We start from the raw sequence: 17,869 nt of genomic DNA, 5'->3' as shown, positions 1-17,869 counted from the left end.
ATAGAGATGCCTCGGCACGGGGCATGAGCGCCCGTAACATCATCTCGGGCTTCCGGAAGACCGGAATTTGGCCTCTCAACCCGGCTTATTTACTTGATGACCCGGAGGCAGTCAAGGACAACGAGGCACTCCCGGCCCGGCCTACAACGCCGCCGACGACGGCCCCGAATGATGATAACAGGCTCTTCAAAACACCGCACGGCAGTCAGGACATCAAGAAGTACCAGGACAGTATTCGGAATGCCCTCAGTCCGGCCAGCCGGCGTGTGCGGGCTTTGTTTACTAAGGTCGGGAGGTCCCTGGATCTGAAGAATGCAGAGATCGCGTCTTTGAAGGCACAAATTACGCATCTCACGACCGAATTAGAGGCTTCAAAGCCTCGCACGCGTAAAAGGGTATATGAAGATGGAAATGAGCGATTTGCACGCATTGAGGACATCGCCAAGGCACAAAAAGCTAGTCAAATGCCCCCCAAGCGGAAAATAGTGGCCCAGGCAGGAAGTCAGCCACATGCGGTCGAAGAAGCCCGGGAAATAATCGCCCGTGGGCTTGAGCAATATATACAGGCCGAAGAAGAGGATTGAGGACTTTTTTGCTAGTTATTTTGTATAGAAATGGATCATTTGCGCCCGTAATGTGGACGTGGGCATGGTGTGGGGCAATTTCGTTGTTGGGCGATTTCGTTGTTGGGCGATTTCGTTGTTGGGTCGGCTCTTCTACTCTCTGCGACCCTCACTCACCAACTTAACCCGTATTTCCGACAGATTATGCCCTTTCTAGTATTAATAGTAGTCTGCACTCAGGCTGCAACGGAGTTAGCAGACCTATTTCCGGTGACGCTGCGTTACTAAATACAGACTCTATGTATAAAGACCTACTAGCCTAGAATCGTATAAGTGAAGTATTTCGCAGGACTTGAGTCTTATCGACCCGCCGCACTCGTAATTTGGCCAACGATAGGTCCTCTAGCGCTCATGAACCTAGTTGCCGGGGAAAGCTTACGAAGTAGCAGCCTAACTAGATCCGGTACCATAACACTCACGCCCCCCGTAATCGGATTTCAAGTTGTCCCTCTTTACCGTGTCATCCTTCTCAGAATACACTGCAGCCATATTGCCTCCACACCGCTACTCCTATAATGATCGTGGTGACAAGAACAAGCACACAAATCTATTAGGCACCTTTACAATCCCCAATCAAATGATTAGCTGCATATAAGACACACATATACGCAATAGTGCGTTGCTTATCGTATTACGTATAACGCACCAATAAAAGAAAAGCAGAGTTCGAAATGACAATCGAAATAAGATTGCCAACGCAACTTTGCAGCTCCGAAGGCCTTCATGAGGGGCAGAGCCGTAGATCCTGCGCGACGAAACTTCCGTAAGCCGGGCAGTGCTGTGACGATCAGGCCGGGATAACCACTAGCTATCAGGTCCCGCCGGCTGACCTCGATCCCTGCAACTTCGACAAGACTGCTTACATCTCGGTACAAGTTTGTGCTCAACGTTACCCAATGCCCGATTTGTACATATTAAAGGGGGGCTTCCTTTTCTCTCCCTAATCAATCCTATTCCTCATCCAACAAATATCCAGCACGATGATCACCGCCGGTTTTGTGGTGCTTTGTCTGTCTGTTTTGGTTCGTGGCCAGCCGGGCATGAGCGTGTATGGGTGCTCCGGCCGTGGTTTCACAGGCCACTGCGAAACGTTCACCTGCCCGTTCCAGGCCTGCTGCCAGCTACCCAGCTTCTTCCAGACAAGCCTCGTCTCCGTCAGATCGACCGGCTCATACAACTTCCGTCTTTTCACAGACGCAGGATGCGCGTTCCACTGCAATGACGACGACAATGACAGCAGGCTAGTCGACAGTGAAGGCTGGAGTAACATTGGTGCGGCGGCTTACGCGTGCGTCGACGGTCCTTACCAGACGGCCCAGCATTTTCCGTTTGCATAAAGGTCCTTGGAGATTGACCGGACCAAGGCTTTATACGGTGAGGACGACGAAACATACCGACTAGAGCGGTGACTAAAATCTCACTAGCACAGCTACGATGTTAGAGCAAGAACGGCCGTCACTTCGGCTTGGAGGGCAGAAAGTGTGCAGCGAGACAGTTACAAGGTTACTAAGCCATCGCCAAAGCAAGCGTCGTGAAGCGCTACGTGTCTGCGGGGCGAAGAGCTCAGGAGAAAGAACCGTGGAAAAAGATCTTTCAACGATGTGATGTTCAGGAGGTGGCTCGGGTGGTTGCTGTCCTTTTAGACATAGGAAGCCGGTTCGAGTGCGGGAGGATAGGGGTGCCCAGGTTTCTTCATTTCCGATGGTCTTGCGGGTCATGTACTTAAGGAGTGGGCGGCCTGTAGCGATTCCACGCGCAGTTATCGTAGTGACAGTAAGCGCCTTCCTTTATTTCGTCGTCAATCGATAGGAGTAACTGGCGATAGAAATGGATTCCGACGACGATTCAATTGAGGCGCTCTCAGCACCTCCGCCCGACCACAAGCTCCTCAACCACCAATACGACTCCCTTGACGACTTGATAGAATACCTGCACGACTTCGCGGCTTCCGCAGGCTTCGATATTCGCAAGCTTCGCTCGTCGAATATCGTCAAGGATTTCGGGCCAACTTACGTAGCGATTTGTTGCCTGCGCGACAAAGTCCGTGAGAGTATCGCTCACTCGCGCCAAGTTTCCACCAACAAGTGCGACTATCCCTTCAGAGCAGTTGCCAAAGCGCTAGCTTCCAACAACCGCAAATGGACCTTACAAATCGTCAACGGGCATCATGAGAATCATCCAGCGGTCGAAAAGGAGGGACTCAACCGCAGATTCAAGCCAGAGCACAAGGCCTTTGTGGTAACCTTTACCGATCACCTAGCAATTTCGAACCGTGAGATTGCGAAGGAGCTCCGCAGATTTGAACGATCTAGCCTGCCCTGCGCCTGCAGGGCGACTGGCTTACTCGCAGTTGTGAATAGTGTCAATTGGTGCAATTGAAAGTGTGGCTAATTGACGTGGCTTGCAGTTGGCTCCATGGCATTGTCCCATAACTTGGTGCGATTTTTGGGGTGAAAAGTGGGTTTTGCATGGGTATGGCCCATTTTTCCAATGTGGCTACGGTCCCAATAGACGATTGGTACGGTCCGAATGGACCAGGTTTTAGCTCAACATGGGTAGAACCGTTCTACCCATGTTGAGCTTTTTAGGATTCGATTGGTCGCATGTGTCGCGCATATGCTGGGCAAATGTCGATAATAAACCTAAATGAATAATAAAATAACTGGGGCAAAACACACAAAGTGGAAAATATATTACATTCCAAAAGAGAAAACGAACACAAAGCAGAGCATATGCTTGGCATCATCACAACAGCGATTGAACATCGGCGAAACCAACAAGACCAAAACACAACAATGGATGCTCTACCGATTAATGAGAGCATGACCACAGCCGATGCTAGAGAGATAGCACTACATATGCGCGGCATGGGTGGTTTCGAGAATTCTGAGTCCGAGCCCGAGTCATCTTCTTCCTCGTCATCTCATTCCGAAACCGAAAATGAGGAAGGACAGTATGCCGAGCATATGCAAGGTCTCGATGTTGATGATGCAGTTGGAAGGTTCTGGAATGATTACGATCAGGCCGAAGATCTACCTATTGGCGTAACTACGAGTGGTTTATTGCACGAAATGTAATTTACAAAGGTAGAGCATCTTTTGAACATATGCTGAGCGTCTGCTGTGCACATGCTGAGCATATGCAGGACACACTCCGTAAATTCATGATGCGCAATTGATTGATGCCATAGCTGAGCATATGCTGTGTGGGCGAAGGGCAGAAATAGTGGTAGTACTTACGCAGTTTCGATGTTGATTTTTGGGGTGAAAAAAAAAACATTCGCCAGGCAGAAGGTTAGCATATGCATAGCGCGTGCGCGACGCGATTTCGGCACCTGATCAATCAAAACGCCGGTTGCGCTGCCACCAGTGTAGGGAAATTTGAAACCGCTCACCCAGCCAACCAGAACCATTCCAGCATATGCTAGGCATATGCTACACATGCGCACAGCATATGTTCCACATACGCACACATTCGCTTTGGAGATGAATTTCATTGTTTCTTATTAATTGTACCATGCGACAATTTTTTATCATGCGTCAGCATATGCTGAGTGCATGTTATCAGCCAGTATTTGCGACTAGTAAAAGCTCAACATGGGTAGAACCGTTCTACCCATGTTGAGCTTTTTTCTACCCATGTTGAGCTACGACCTCCGAATAGACCTCCTCTTGGAAATAACTATAAGTACTGGCTAGGAGCGATTCCTGCAAATTGCACGCCACCCACGTGCTATAGGGAGGCAAACTTCCCGCGGAGGCGCGAAGCAGCAACTTCTAAGCACGTGCCACAGTAGGATTGGGCGGGTCGCCGAGAACTGATGTTTCCACTCGTACTCGCCGCGTGTTTGAAGAGTTTTGATGCGGGCGTAGACGGGCCTTGTCTTGAACATGCTCTCTGTCCTGCTACATGTGGATGGAAACGCGTCAGATTTTGTGTGGATCTTGGACGTGGTTGCTGATGGCCAAGATGGTCAATTGCTTGATACCAGCTAAAGGCTAAGACATCTGTCTTTACCACCAGCATAGGGAATGAAATGATTTGGCAACTTGCCACCAAGTCTGCTCAAAATCCAACAGCTATGGGAACCAGGCCAGCCTATTCCCAATCCTCCGGCCAATCGATATCAACTCCCGCGCCGTTTTACACGCACACACCCACACACATCTCTCTCTCTCTTCATCCATTTGTCCAGTTCATGCACTCGATATTACCGAAACTTGCTCGCTCGTTCTGCCCAAGACTCGAAGACATGCACCGTACTATCCGGATACCGCGTGAGTAAGGCATGTTAAGGCAGTTAGGAAATGAAACCAACAGGATTGATGAGACTCACTCTACTGCAGCGCCTAGTCTAGTTATTCCAAAAAATGGTGTGACGGAATCCCTGACAGACAGGGCAAGGCAGCTTGGCGCCCGTATCGAGGTTGGAATGCTGGGTGACATTGACACAGGTTACAAACCCACCCCCGTTATGGTACGCATTCAGCTGGTTTACACAGAGGCCGAGGGAAGTGAAAAAGTGTTTGTTATTGAGGCCCTGGCCGGCTTGGAGGTTCAGGCCGGTGCATTTGGTGTATGGCTTGGAGACGGAGGAGCACATGGCGACTTGGTTAATATTGAATTTGTTGTGGAGGGGGCTCGGATCTGGTGACACTTGAGTAGTCTTGCTGGACTGTTTGATGAATGGAATTTTATGCTCGAGAGGAAGACTTGTTCTGAGCCTTAAGTATGTTCTTCCTCTGCCTCATCTCCCAGGCCTTTGCCCCATGTTTGACGACCGCGCCTCCGTGGTTTGGCTGCATCAATCTCTGCACTTGAAGGCGTTTCGCTGTTGGTTTCAGAAAGTCGAACTCGAACATGGCATCGAGGCACAAGGCCGGAGTTCGCCGGTCGCTGAGTGCTTCTATGTCATCTCTCGTAAGCGCTCAGGGTGGTTATAAGAACAGGAATGCACACGTCAGGTTTGACGGCAGTAAAATGACCGCCTCGCCAGGTGCCTCTTCAGTTCATACCATGCAGGTTTGAGGTTTCCTGTTGGTGACAATACGAGGTGCTTGTGTGTCTGACGCCGCTGGATGAGGATTTTGAAAAAGCACTGAAGGGGCGGGAGAGGCAAAGCCCGTTTACTCTAGCAGCCTTGTGTCGATAAGTCAATTTGTAGGACTGATTCGATCAAGAAATAATGTGGCTTGCAGTCTGACCACCCTTTCCAGATTCATCAAGAGAAGCAGCTGTGCCCGTAAGCCACGTACAATCAATCGTCGACTTGGCAAGTGTGGAACTCGGTGAGAGGATTTCAGCACCAGCCATTGAACCCAATGGAGCAGGCACAGGTTTTGTCATGCATTTGTTTCCGTTTCTACTCTTAGATCCAACTCGGGCAGATGAGATGGCCATGGTACCCCTATCCGTACAGTTTAGCAACCTTGTGTGAAACTCTCCTTGTAACAGGAAGACCCCACCATTGCTGTGGGATAATGCCTGCTTACCTACTGGACTTGGCCCAGCAGACCTCAGATATAAATCCTGGCAGCTGCTCTCTTGGAGTTCTCATGCAGTTGTTCGATATCAAGACCGTATACTCCATACATCCAAACAGATTTCCAAGTCAGCAGACTCAACACAGTCCTTGCATCTCCTTTCTGATTTGCCTAGCTCTCTTTGATCAGTACAAACCGCTCGAGCCATCATCATGTCCAGCAAACCGACCCCTGTGCACGTCAACCTGGCTGCTCCCTCCGTCCCCCAAGCCACCAAGACGGCGACGAACGTTGGGACGGCCCTCGAGAAGCAAGCAACATCTGGGCTTGTGTTGATCAAATTCTCGAACATGTCAAAGTGGCCTGCAACCGCGATCGGTCCAGGGCCAACTATAACAATCCTCTAAACCATCTTCCGCCGCCGCGCCGAGATGAAATGGAGTGGCAAAGGGTTGTGATGTTGGGGAGAGGAAAGAGGAAGGTTGAAACCGTGTTGAACACGTCAGCTTTGAATCTTGGAGGTTGAGAGATAAAGGAGGTTCCCAGAGGCAAGCTTGCGGGCCAGGCTTACCACACATGAGTTCTCGAGGACGGTCGACGGGCATGAGGGGCTGGGGTCGCGGACTTGTGTCCGTCCTCCATGTTTCCTTCTCGGGTAGCTTATCTAAATATATCTCAAATGCTAGTAGACCGTTCTTCTTCTTTTATTCGTTAAGCGAACTGATGGGACCCGTCTCCTCGGATTTCATCAACCTCTCCTTTCCGCGGCCGGCCTGTGAGATGATGACACATGAGCTGGAATCAAGATCCAAGATGCATGCGGGCCGAGTACTACTGCTTCAGCACGTGTATCCATAGACTTAGATGACGTGCGTCCTGGGGCGCATGCGTAAGGAAAGCTGACCACACAACAGCAAAAGGGATGTTCCTTTCCAACCATTCTGCGCCAAGACGCATCCTTCAAGCTCAAGATTCTCACGAGTAGCTGATTCAAAGGCGGCGCGGGCGTCGTCAGCTCGAACCCTCTTCCAAATCGGCGTCTAGGTAATCCCCGAGGTTGGGGAGGAGGGAGGGGGGGGGTGGCGGGGGCGGGGGCAAAGATAAGTTTTGCTCGAAATGGAAGGCACCTGAAACCAGAGTGAGAAACAGTGGCTCGGTGGTACAATGCACCTTGCCGCAAATGCATGTGAGCAAAATCCAAATTTCCAACGCTGCCTACTCAACGCTCGTAGAGTAATGAGTTTCAGCTTGTTCCGCTTGTTCCGCTTGTTACGATACCTAGGCAGTTAGGCGGCACAAGTTTTACCCTTTAAGGTTATATTTCAGTTCTGTCTCAGCGTTGAGCGTGAGAAACAGTGGCTCGGTGGCACAATGCACCGTGCCGCAAATGCATGTGAGCCAAATCCAAATTTCCAACGCTGCCCACTCAACGCTCGTAGGGTAATGAGTTTCAGCTTGTTCCGCTTGTTACGACACCTGAGCAGTTAGGCGGCACAAGTTTCACCCTTTATGGTTATATTTCAGTTTTGGGTTAGCGTTGAGCGTGAGCGTGAGAAAAAATTCATTAAAACCTCAAGGGGACTGTTTAAGTGTGTGTAGGTCGAAGAGGGGGAGGCCACGGCGAAGAGGGGATGTGGGTTTACAAGTATATAATGCCTCGTAGGTGCTCACTCTTTCCAGCAGCAAACATTTCACACATTCAAAAGTCAAAAGTGACTTAGATATCTTGGCACACACTCTGCCTTGCGCAACCTGAACCCCGCCCTAGACATTCTTGGACAAGGCTCCCCGTCTCCCCTCCAACCTTGACCCATGGCGCTGCTACCTCGAGGCCAGCCCTGGCCGCCCATCGCACCAGACGTCGACTTTGAGACCATCAAAGAGGACTTGGTCCAAGAGATAGTGACTGGAAACGCCACGATATACGGCCTCAATAGTCGACCATCTCTCGTCTTCAAGTACCAGGGGACGCCTCGAGAATATGAGCTGCAAAAGGCCGCTGGAGACTGCGCAATCCAGGTGCGTGGAAGGGTCTTGGCCCAGGCAGGTTCCAATATCTACTGCTACGGCTTCCTCATGGATAGAGGCCTCCCCATCAATCCCTTGGCACCCATGACTCCGCAGCAACGCCGTGATTACGTTCACCAAATGGTACATCAGACAGAACTGCTTCATTCCAAGGGCATCGTACATGGGGATTTGAAGCTAGGAAACATGCTGATCTTCGGCGGCATCCGCTTCTGCGATTTTGCCGACGGGCGTTACGTGACTGAAGCCGAAAAAAAGTGGGCCGGGAACACGACTTGGTACATTGAGTCGCCCAACAGGCATCATAGGGCGGAAAAGCTCGGATGCGAGACGGTGCCGCCTACCAAGGAGGATGATTTGTTTGGCCTCGGTTTGAGCATCTGGCAGTTGTATACCGGCAAGACCCCCCATGAAGACCTAGTCTGGGACTCCGAGGCTCTCAAAACGTTGGGATTGAACAGACAGACTGTTGACGTGAAACAAGTGAAGGATGACGAGGTACGCAACAAGATCATAGAGCTTCTTCGGATTGGAGGAGCCCACATCTCGTGATCTGCATGATGAACTGATGGCTAGCGACGAGGAGCAGTGGCAAGGGCTTTTTTTCTTTTTCTTCTTCTTCCTTCTTTCTTTCTTTCTTTTTTTTTTTTTTTTGTTCGTAGGTAGACAACTGTATGTTTCCGGCTCCCAACATAGCTCGGTGCTGGCATCATGTCATGTTACTGCAGCAGAGACAAATGCAGTGTTACCTTACTTTACGTTGTTCCTAGAGCAATACGCACAACGACTTGGTATGTTGAACGGACCGTGCAGACGACAAGCAATGACCGTGCAAACTTACTTGAGCCCTGGACAGATTGAAAAGAGAGAACATGATGGGCCTTGGTGACAAACAGAAGGAAGAAATAGAATTAGATTCAACCAGAGTCTCCAAGTTACCTTAGTATGCCATACATTTTGACTTTTCAGATGCCAAAAGGTTTGTTACCCAAACAATATCGCGAACAACAATTTGTTCCAGCATCGCGTCACAGACAAAATCCAGCGGCGGTTGTCCAAATGTGTGGGGCTCAACACTTTTGTTTGCGTCTCCCTAGCCCTCCTGGCCGCCGCCGTGGACCTTCTGCTTCCCGGCGATGGCAGCAGAGATCCTCGGCCGCCGCTACCCCCATAACCTCTTCCAGGTCATCGAGCCCCCGTTGAAGAGAGGTTCGAGTAGGGCTGGGATCACTCCAAAGGGGCGCCTCACGATGTCCTCATCTTCTTCCAACGCAACCGTATTTGGCATCTTCTCCACGTCAATATCCCTCACTGCTCCTGGAACCGAGTGAGTGTCGTATGCGAGGATCTTGGCGATCCAGAACATGTCGTTCACTCGGGCTGTGCCGCGATCTTGAAAGCCACCAATGCACGAGGCTGGTGGGAGGAGAATATATGGATGGGCCTTGAAGGCAATAGCGGTATCCAACCATTTACTCTGAACAACCTCGCGAGTGGCTATTTGGTTATTATAACAGCGAAAGTCATTGCAGAGTCTAGCGATGTTGAGGAAGACGACTTGGAACTAACAACATCGTGGTGCAAACGTATGAGCTCTCTCTTCACGGCGGGCGGTAGAAGTTGGCGAACCCGAGGAAGACCTGGATATCCCTAGTGGACTGGGGCTCTGGCCACTCCTGAATGGCTTTAACCCGCTGAGGGTCCATTGCGATACCTTGATGGCTGATGATGAAGCCTAGGAACTCGACTTGGTCCTGGTAAAAGGAGCACTTGGACCGTTTGGCGAAGAGCTGGGCCTTCTCTAGGCGGTCAAGTACCTCTAGGATGTGGCGGGTATTTTCTTCGCGAGTGTTGGAGTAGATGAGGATATCGTCGAGGTACACGGTGCAGAACACGTCTACCAGGCCAACCAAAGCCCTATTAATGTAGGCTTGGAAAGTGGCTGGTGCGTTGGTGAGGCCAAATGGCATGACGGTATATTCGAACTGCCCGTACCGGGTCTTGAAGGCCGTCTTCCACTGATCGGCCCGGCGGATTCGGATCCGGTGGTACGCATCATTGAGGTCAAGCTTGGTAAAGAACCGGGCGCCGGCAAGGCGGTCCATGAGGTCGCTAATTAGTGGTAGCGGGTACCGGTTCTTGATGGTGATCTTGTTTAGGCCCCGGTAGTCGACGCATAAACGCATGGCTCCATCTTTCTTGGGGACAAAGAGGACCGGGGCCCCGGCAGGGCTGCTGCTTTCCACGATGCGGCCATTAGCGAGGTTTTCCCGAAGATAGAGGTATTACAAACCACTCGACTGTTAGGGTCGTCTGTCTGTAAGGGAGCACGGGCTCCACAGGATGCTGGGGTTGGTAATTATGAAGATAGAACAAAGGGCAAGCTCCTATCGCACGGGTAATACAGTCAAATCGGAATGCCACTCAAATTGTATGAGTGCAGTGAATGTGTATTGCTTGCTTGAAGAACCAAGCAAGAACTATCTAAGACCGTGGACACGATCGTCGTATATATCTATCTACGTAACCAATAACAGTGGTTCCGTTGTCCCGTGGTCCCGCGTCCGGGTCACCGCCCGGCCGGACCTGTCCCGCGTCCCCGAGCTCCAGAGCTCGGAATCCTAGAACGCTCCTGATTGGCTCGCGCCAAAAGTGCATGCCCCACCTTTATGCATAACCATAGGGAATCCACAGGGATTCGTGACAAGAGGGCGAGTATATCTCATTTTCTCTACGTTTGAACAAGGCTAATACCATAGTACGCTCTAGGTATTATTACAAACCACTCGACTGTTAGGGTCGTCTGTCTGTAAGGGAGCACGGGCTCCACAGAATGCTGGGGTTGGTAATTATGAAGATAGAACAAAGGGCAAGCTCCTATCGCACGGGTAATACAGTCAAATCGGAATGCCACTCAAAATGTATGAGTGCAGCGAATGTGTATTGCTTGCTTGGAGAACCAAGCAAGAACTATCTAAGACCGTGGCTACGGTCGTCGTATATATCTATCTAAGGCGGACCAATCAGAGCGTTGGTCCTAGGTGATCAGTGCGGTCAGTGTGCTCAGTGCGATCAGTTCCCTCACTGATCGCCCTGACCATGCTGATCATACTGACCGCCCCGTTATTGGCTGCACTTGAGCGAAGCGGGGAACTACTCCACTTCCTTGCGTCAGCCAATAGCGGGAGGCTCCGTGCAGCCTCCTGCGCGCCTGAACCAGGATCGTAACACTCCTATCACACGGGTAATACAGTCAAATCGGAATGTCACTCAAAATGTATGAGTGCAGCGAATGTGTATTGCTTGCTTGAAGAACCAAGCAAGAACTATCTAAGACCGTGGACACGGTCATCGTATTTATTTAATTATGGCGGGCCAGTAAGAGCGCAGCTCTTACTTGCCCAGCAGGAAGGAGCTGCCTGGCGCCGGGCACTGCTAGCGTGCCGGGCCATTTGCCTGGTGCTAAGACCCTTCTTGGCACCGGGCCACCCTCTGATTGGCCGTCCTTCCGTTTGCCTGGTGCCAAGAGCCCTCTTGGCACCGGGCACCGTCTGATTGGCTCTCGACGAGCGGGGCCCCCAGTCTTGCCTGAGGCGCCTGCCTTCTGCAGCTGGTCCAGTACGAACCAGGTTCGTCACACTCTATAATATGCTGCCACAATAGATCATAATTATCACCGATTTTAATAGCTTAGTAATTTACTCTATATACATTTTCTCGAATTCAAGACCCCAGATTAATCCTCCTATACGTACTCTCGAATTCCTTCCTATGCGTATAACTTATAGTTCCTTCACTCACCCAAGAATTTTCGCTTTCCGACGACCCTTCTATCTTACGAGATACTTAACCCGTCCGCTACATATTGTAAGAGAAGGCAGGTACGCCGGATCAAGGTGGTCACAATGCAGGTAAGAAGGTGAGCGAGCAATGAGTAGTATTGGTGTGAGACTTCAACCTGGCCCTCGCAAAGGAAGGTGGGCGAGGGCCACTGTTTATATACGTGCTCAGGGGCCTAGGCCCGGGGCGCCATGGCGTGGCGTAGTGGCTTGTGCCAACTGGCAGTGTTCCGGCCCGTTGGTAACAGGTGGTGAGCGCGCACCCTGTGTGCGCGGCTGGTGTTTGGGTTGTCCTTTCCTTACACATATCTTTTTTTTAAGCAATTCCACTCCCGAATGGTTTCCTCCGTTCTTCAAGTAGCTTATATTAAAATTAGCAAGAAGATGGTCGCTTATATTCTCTAGTGGCTCCTACGTATTGGATTTGTCCCCAAAGCCTTTCCACTTAACCAGGAGCCAAACTCCCCGGCCCCGCCCCCATTTAGCAAGCAATTCCTCAACCTCCTATATGTCTTTTTCTCGTCAATTACGGTAGGCGGAAGGATCCCCCTGCTATCGCCAACCCCTTCTCCGACTAAATATAACTCTATCGTAACGTTATTCGTTTGCTCAGCAGGGACCGTGTCACGGTCGGCGCCCAGCTGCACTGAACCCCGCCACGACGCTACTGTGAAGGCAGGCAAATACAAGAGGCACAGCTACAAGTAGATGATGGCTGAATTCGTAAGTGACTAAACTAAAGAAGAAAAAGGAAAAAGAAAAAGCCTGCGAGGTGTGCAGGCGTTAGTTTTGTGGTGTTAGGTGTCACGGCCACCACTGTAGACCCCTCCATGTAGCTGACCCCGCACTAGCCCCAATCAGGAATAGGGCTGCAAGTGGGGCTTGCAGCCTCATTGCATAGTTGCGGCACCACGGACCATAGTTCGGCCGTGCCGTAACACGACCCGCGCCCGGTGGAGCCAGTCATGACTACAGCTATGTTCCACCCAACGTTACTACAGCGACATAAGTTCCACGATACCAAGGACCCCCTCGAACGGGACCTGAACCGCATGGAGCGCATGCTCCATAACCCCGACCCCCCGAAGAAGGCACCCAGTCATCCACCAAAGAAGAACCCCTTTCATGAGCACGATACACAGGGACCCTACCGCATGCAGCGCGACAGCATTGGCTAGTATAAGGAACGACCGGTCGAGATAGCCGTACTGGACGAGGCGTCCTTCAGGCTATCATCAAAGGGCGAACAAGTCGACGTAATAACGCTACACGAGCTGGAAAAGCGTATTTCGGAGGTCCAGGAACAGCCAGATGGGCTGGACCAGGACGACGAGAAGCTACGAGAGAGAGTCCTGAAGGAACTCCCGTCCCCATACTACCACTTTTTAGACGTATTCAGCAAGGTACAGTCTGACATACTAGCACCACGACGCGGTCCGGTGGACCATCGGATTCGCCTCTCCTACCAGGGAAAGAGCCAGAGGATCTAGGGTATAGCCCCCTCTATAAGATGTCATTGGAAGAACTAGAGGCTTGCAAAGAATATATCACAGGCGCTCTGAAGAAGGGCTTCATTCAGACAAGCGGGACACCATGGGCCGCACCCATCCTATTCACCAGAAAGCAGAATGGTAGCTTACGCTTCTGCGTAGACTACCGAAAACTGAATGCCCTAACGATTAAAGACCGGATGCCTCTTCCATTGATAGATGAAACGCTCAACCGCCTCGTAAAGGCGAAGATCTTCACCAAGATCGATATCCGGCAAGCTTTCCACCGCATACGGATTCACCCGGACGACGAGCACCTAACGACGTTCCGAACCCGCTACGGCACCTACAGCTACAAGGTGATGCCATTCGGACTTACGAATGGGCCTGCCACCTTCCAACGGTTCATCAACGACTGCTTGTTGGGGTACCTCGACGACTTCTGCAACGCATACCTAGATGATATACTCATCTACTCGGATTCCGAGGAAGAACATGTTAAACATGTCCGCCTTATCCTCCAGCGTCTGAGAGAAGCCGGACTCCAAGCAGATATCGACAAGTGCGAATTCCACGTAAAGGAGACCAAATACCTAGGATTCATCATCGGTGTGGACGGAGTGGCAGTGGACCCTTCCAAGACCAGCATAGTGAAGGACTGGCCTGAGCTAGATACGCTGAAAGGCGTACAGTCCTTCCTAGGCTTCTGCAACTTCTATAGACAGTTTGTGAAGGGCTATAGTAGCATCGCCAAACCGCTAATAACTGCTTTAGCAAAGAAGGGAGAAGCTTTCAGGTGGACCGACGATTGTCAGATCGCATTCGACGAGCTTAAGAACCGGTTGCTGTCCGCACCAGTCCTAAAGTACTTCGAATATGGACGAGAGACTAGAGTCGAGACCGATGCATCAGGAGGAGTAGTAGCAGGGGTTTTGAGCCAGAAATACGACAACGACTGGCATCCGGTAGCCTTCTTCTCCGAAATGATGAAGGGGGCTGAGCTGAACTACTTCATCCACGATAAGGAACTCTTGGCGATAATCCGAGCCTTACAACACTGGAGGAGCGAACTGATAGGCTTGCAACACGAGGAGCCTTTCACGGTACTCTCTGACAACGATGCATTGAAGTACTTCACGACGAAGAAACTGCTTAACATCCGACAAGCAGGATGGGCTGAGGAGATGGCAGACTTCCATTTCCGCATCCACTACCGGCCAGGCGCGCTGAACGCAGCAGCCGACGCATTGACAAGACGAACGCACGAGTTAAAGACCCAAAAGGAGCGCCAGATGGCCCACCGCACCGTACAGATATTCAGCGAACGACCCGACGGGAGCCTAATCATGTCAATCGACTGTAAGGCCCTCGTAGCCGAAATCAGATCTATCCTCGCTATGATTAGGGCCGTGGAGACGGACGAACCGGAGGTCGAAGATCAAGAGGAAGAGTCTGAGGAGCGACCTGAGGAGCCAACCGCGGAACCCGAGCCCGGCCATACCAGCTCCGGTTTTGACCTAGTTGACGCGCTCTTAGAAGCTAACCGCAAGAGTGACTCTCTCTCGATCTATAGAGAGAGAGCCTTGTTGGAAGAAGAGACCAAGCTCACGATCACGCCAACAGGCCTACTATTGCGAGACGGGAAGCTAGTGGTCCCTGACGAGGACCACTTACGCACCAAGGTCATAAACGAAGTTCACTCCCGTCTAGCTACAGCCCACCCCGGCCGAAATAAAACTAGGAGGCTCTTCAAAGACCTATATTGGTGGGCTGGAGTAGGAGCTGATGTCGACAGATTCGTGGCCAATTGTCAGTGCAGATCCGCAAAAGTACCGCGAGATAAGACCCCTGGTTTACTACACCCAATCCCAGCCCCATTGAGGATCTGGAGCTCGTTGGTAATGGACTTCAAGGAGATGCCTAAAGATAAGTTTGGTTTCGACAACCTCTTTACAATCATCGAAAGACTCAGCAAGCTATCATGGTGCATCCCCTGCAATAAAGAGGTAACGAGTCAAGAAGCCGCCCAGATGTACTATAACGGGCCGTACCGCATTCTCGGCCTACCTCAGGAAATTATTAGCGACAGGGGCCCACAGTTCACCTCGGATTTCACGGACGAGATGTCAAAGATCGCAGGAATAAACTAGAAGCTGTCATCCTCAGGGCACAAGCAGACAGCAGGACAAGTGGAAAACCTACACCAGTGGATAGACCAGAGACTACGGATATTCGTTGACCACCACCAGGACGATTGGTCTCAATATATACCTGCGATGGACTTCGTACAAGGAACGCTTCCCCAAGACAGCACACAGATGCAACCTCACGAGGTAGCCTTTGGCTTCCCTATGCCTACACACTTCGACTGGACGGCGCGGACCGACCTGACGAACCCCGACCTTCCGAGAACGGAACGGCTAAACCGGGAACAAGCGCAGCTGATGGCAAAGACGTTGAAGGACTACACAGACACGGCTCGCGAGGCTATTGCTAGGGCTCAGGAGAGGCAGGCAGCGGAAGCAAATAAACACCAGCGCGTGCCGGACTTCGATGTGGGAGATCGGGTCTACATCATCAAGAATACCTGGTCAACCGGCCGGCCAAGTACTAAATTAGACTTCCCGTTAACGCAGCAACACTACAGGATCTTGGAGAGATCGGGGACGGACAACAACGGTTACGACTACAAGCTAGAGGTTCCCGAAGGCTGGCGAGGCACGGATGTTTTCCACGCCGACAGGCTGAGGCTCTACCCCGATAACCCGATGCCTGGGCAGGAGGACCCTAATCCGGACGGCGAAGTCCTAAATGAAGAAAAGGAGTGGGAACTCGAGAAAATCCTGTCTTCAAGGGCTTACTACGGCAAGCTCCAGTACCAGGTACAGTGGAAAGGATGGGCACCAGATGCGACGTGGTACTACGCGGCGAACTTCAAGAATGCGCCCCTAGCGGTCAAGGCTTATCACGACGAGTACCCCGACAAGGCTAGGCCTCCAGTACGGCTAAGCGAATGGCTGAAGGCAGCAGAGAAGGACAGATTCGACGAGGAACACCAAGATGACAATAGGCCAGTGGTACAGGGCCGCCCGCTTCGAAGAAGGGCAAGGCGGCGTTGAGCGTATATTTTTTCGGCAGCGAGGGTTCGCGAGGATCAACCGACGCTTCGGGGCGAAGCTTTTCTCGGCCCGGGGGTAGTGTCACGGCAAGGTCCGGTGGGGTCCGGCAGGCCGCACCTGTCACCTGTATTAGGCAGTGATTCGTGCACAGCCTGGGCATGTGACTCACACTCAACCTACCTCTCGCACCTAGTGCGGGGCTCAGTTGCTTCCTTCTTTCTTTTTCTTCCTTAGCTTTAGATTCTACGAATACAGCGACCATATTGTAGCCTTGCCTCAATTAGTTGACTGTGCGGTGATAACGTTTTGAACGGTCGGCTTTCCCTCCGGGTCCAGAACACCTTTAGCGGACTTTGCTATAAACTTGGCAAAATACTTTAGGGTTTTTAATTAATGAGGTGTAGCTTCGGGGTATGTTGTTTTATACCTTAACGGTCTATTAGTTTTCCCATCAATCACTGTTCGTATAATCTACTTACTCGATCCAAAGGTCCATCTAGTCTTTGTACCTCTCTTTAGTATAGTCCAGGACCTCACGTAGGACAGGTTCGTCATCAATATCCATGTCGTCGTCATTGAATCCGTTCTCTTCTGCGCATCTTCTCCTCTCATCTGCTGTCCTTTTCCTGACCATCTTCGGCAGCTGTCTTTGGCGGCGTGAGAAAAATAGAAAATCGATTTGAAATTTCCCCGATGTAATAGGTGACGTATTGATGTCAGTGGATCTAGCTAACTAGAGAGCTAAGAGCTAATGCGGCGATCTGCTCAAGATAGACGGAAATAATAGAGTAAAATCTTAAAAATGTCAAGAAGCCGATAGTAGAGATGGCCATAAACTAGGCCCTACGAGCAGATTCTCAAGGTGGGAGGGCAAGTACTTATGTGCTCCTCGGCGGTCCCAGTTTTGGGCCCAGCCATGGTACAAGCACTTCCCTCGCGAAAAGTTGCTAATTATCATCTTCTGGGCCCAGGACACTGCCCATCGAGTCTAAACCTATTTTAGTCACCTCCCTAAGTGTTTCGCGGGTGGTCGCCTGAGCAAAAGCGGCGAGGGGTGTTGTGGTCTGCAAGGGTTGAGGAGGGCAAGATTCGGGAGGCGCAACAGGCTGTGGCAATCGCCATATTCATCTCTGTACAACACTTTCGCAGCCTCTGCGGTGCTAACATGGAATGTTACGTGTAGCTTTGGGCCGCACATCACAAGGGTTATGAGGTCTCTTCATCAATACCTTATTTTACAGGGTATGGGGCCAGCTCTGCTTTGCAGTTGGCCGGTTCGGGCTCTTG

At 51.2% G+C, this 17,869-nt stretch overlaps 4 protein-coding genes across 4 annotated transcripts; 3 read left to right on the top strand and 1 right to left on the bottom strand.

The window, feature by feature from the left end:
• Positions 1 to 1,603: 1,603 nt before the first annotated feature.
• On the top strand, positions 1,604 to 1,960 carry B0T26DRAFT_742007 (uncharacterized protein; the record flags this gene model as incomplete). Its single annotated transcript, XM_060444049.1, has 1 exon — positions 1,604 to 1,960. The coding sequence occupies one exon, from the start codon at positions 1,604 to 1,606 to the stop codon at positions 1,958 to 1,960; it is 357 nt and encodes a 118-aa protein (XP_060294505.1).
• Positions 1,961 to 2,450: 490 nt separating this feature from the next.
• On the top strand, positions 2,451 to 3,077 carry B0T26DRAFT_677548 (uncharacterized protein; the record flags this gene model as incomplete). Its single annotated transcript, XM_060440113.1, has 2 exons — positions 2,451 to 2,895; positions 3,031 to 3,077. 2 exons carry the CDS (start codon positions 2,451 to 2,453, stop codon positions 3,075 to 3,077), a joined length of 492 nt encoding a protein of 163 aa, XP_060294504.1.
• A 4,841-nt stretch (positions 3,078 to 7,918) lies between these two features.
• On the top strand, positions 7,919 to 8,686 carry B0T26DRAFT_753320 (kinase-like domain-containing protein; the record flags this gene model as incomplete). The annotated part of the gene is made up of 1 exon (XM_060445658.1): positions 7,919 to 8,686. One exon carries the CDS (start codon positions 7,919 to 7,921, stop codon positions 8,684 to 8,686), a length of 768 nt encoding a protein of 255 aa, XP_060294503.1.
• An 8,199-nt stretch (positions 8,687 to 16,885) lies between these two features.
• B0T26DRAFT_716694 (uncharacterized protein) lies at positions 16,886 to 17,687 on the bottom strand (the record flags this gene model as incomplete). Its single annotated transcript, XM_060442282.1, has 2 exons — positions 17,115 to 17,687; positions 16,886 to 16,957 (listed from the first exon to the last, which is right to left on the bottom strand). Coding segments are annotated over exons 1-2 (174 nt in total), but the record flags the coding sequence as incomplete, so codon positions are not given.
• Positions 17,688 to 17,869: the final 182 nt, after the last annotated feature.

Source organism: Lasiosphaeria miniovina (assembly GCF_030549165.1).
Source record: "Lasiosphaeria miniovina strain SMH2392-1A chromosome Unknown B0T26scaffold_5, whole genome shotgun sequence".
Taxonomy (NCBI): domain Eukaryota; kingdom Fungi; phylum Ascomycota; class Sordariomycetes; order Sordariales; family Lasiosphaeriaceae; genus Lasiosphaeria; species Lasiosphaeria miniovina.
This window is presented reverse-complemented; position numbering and strand designations above follow the sequence as displayed.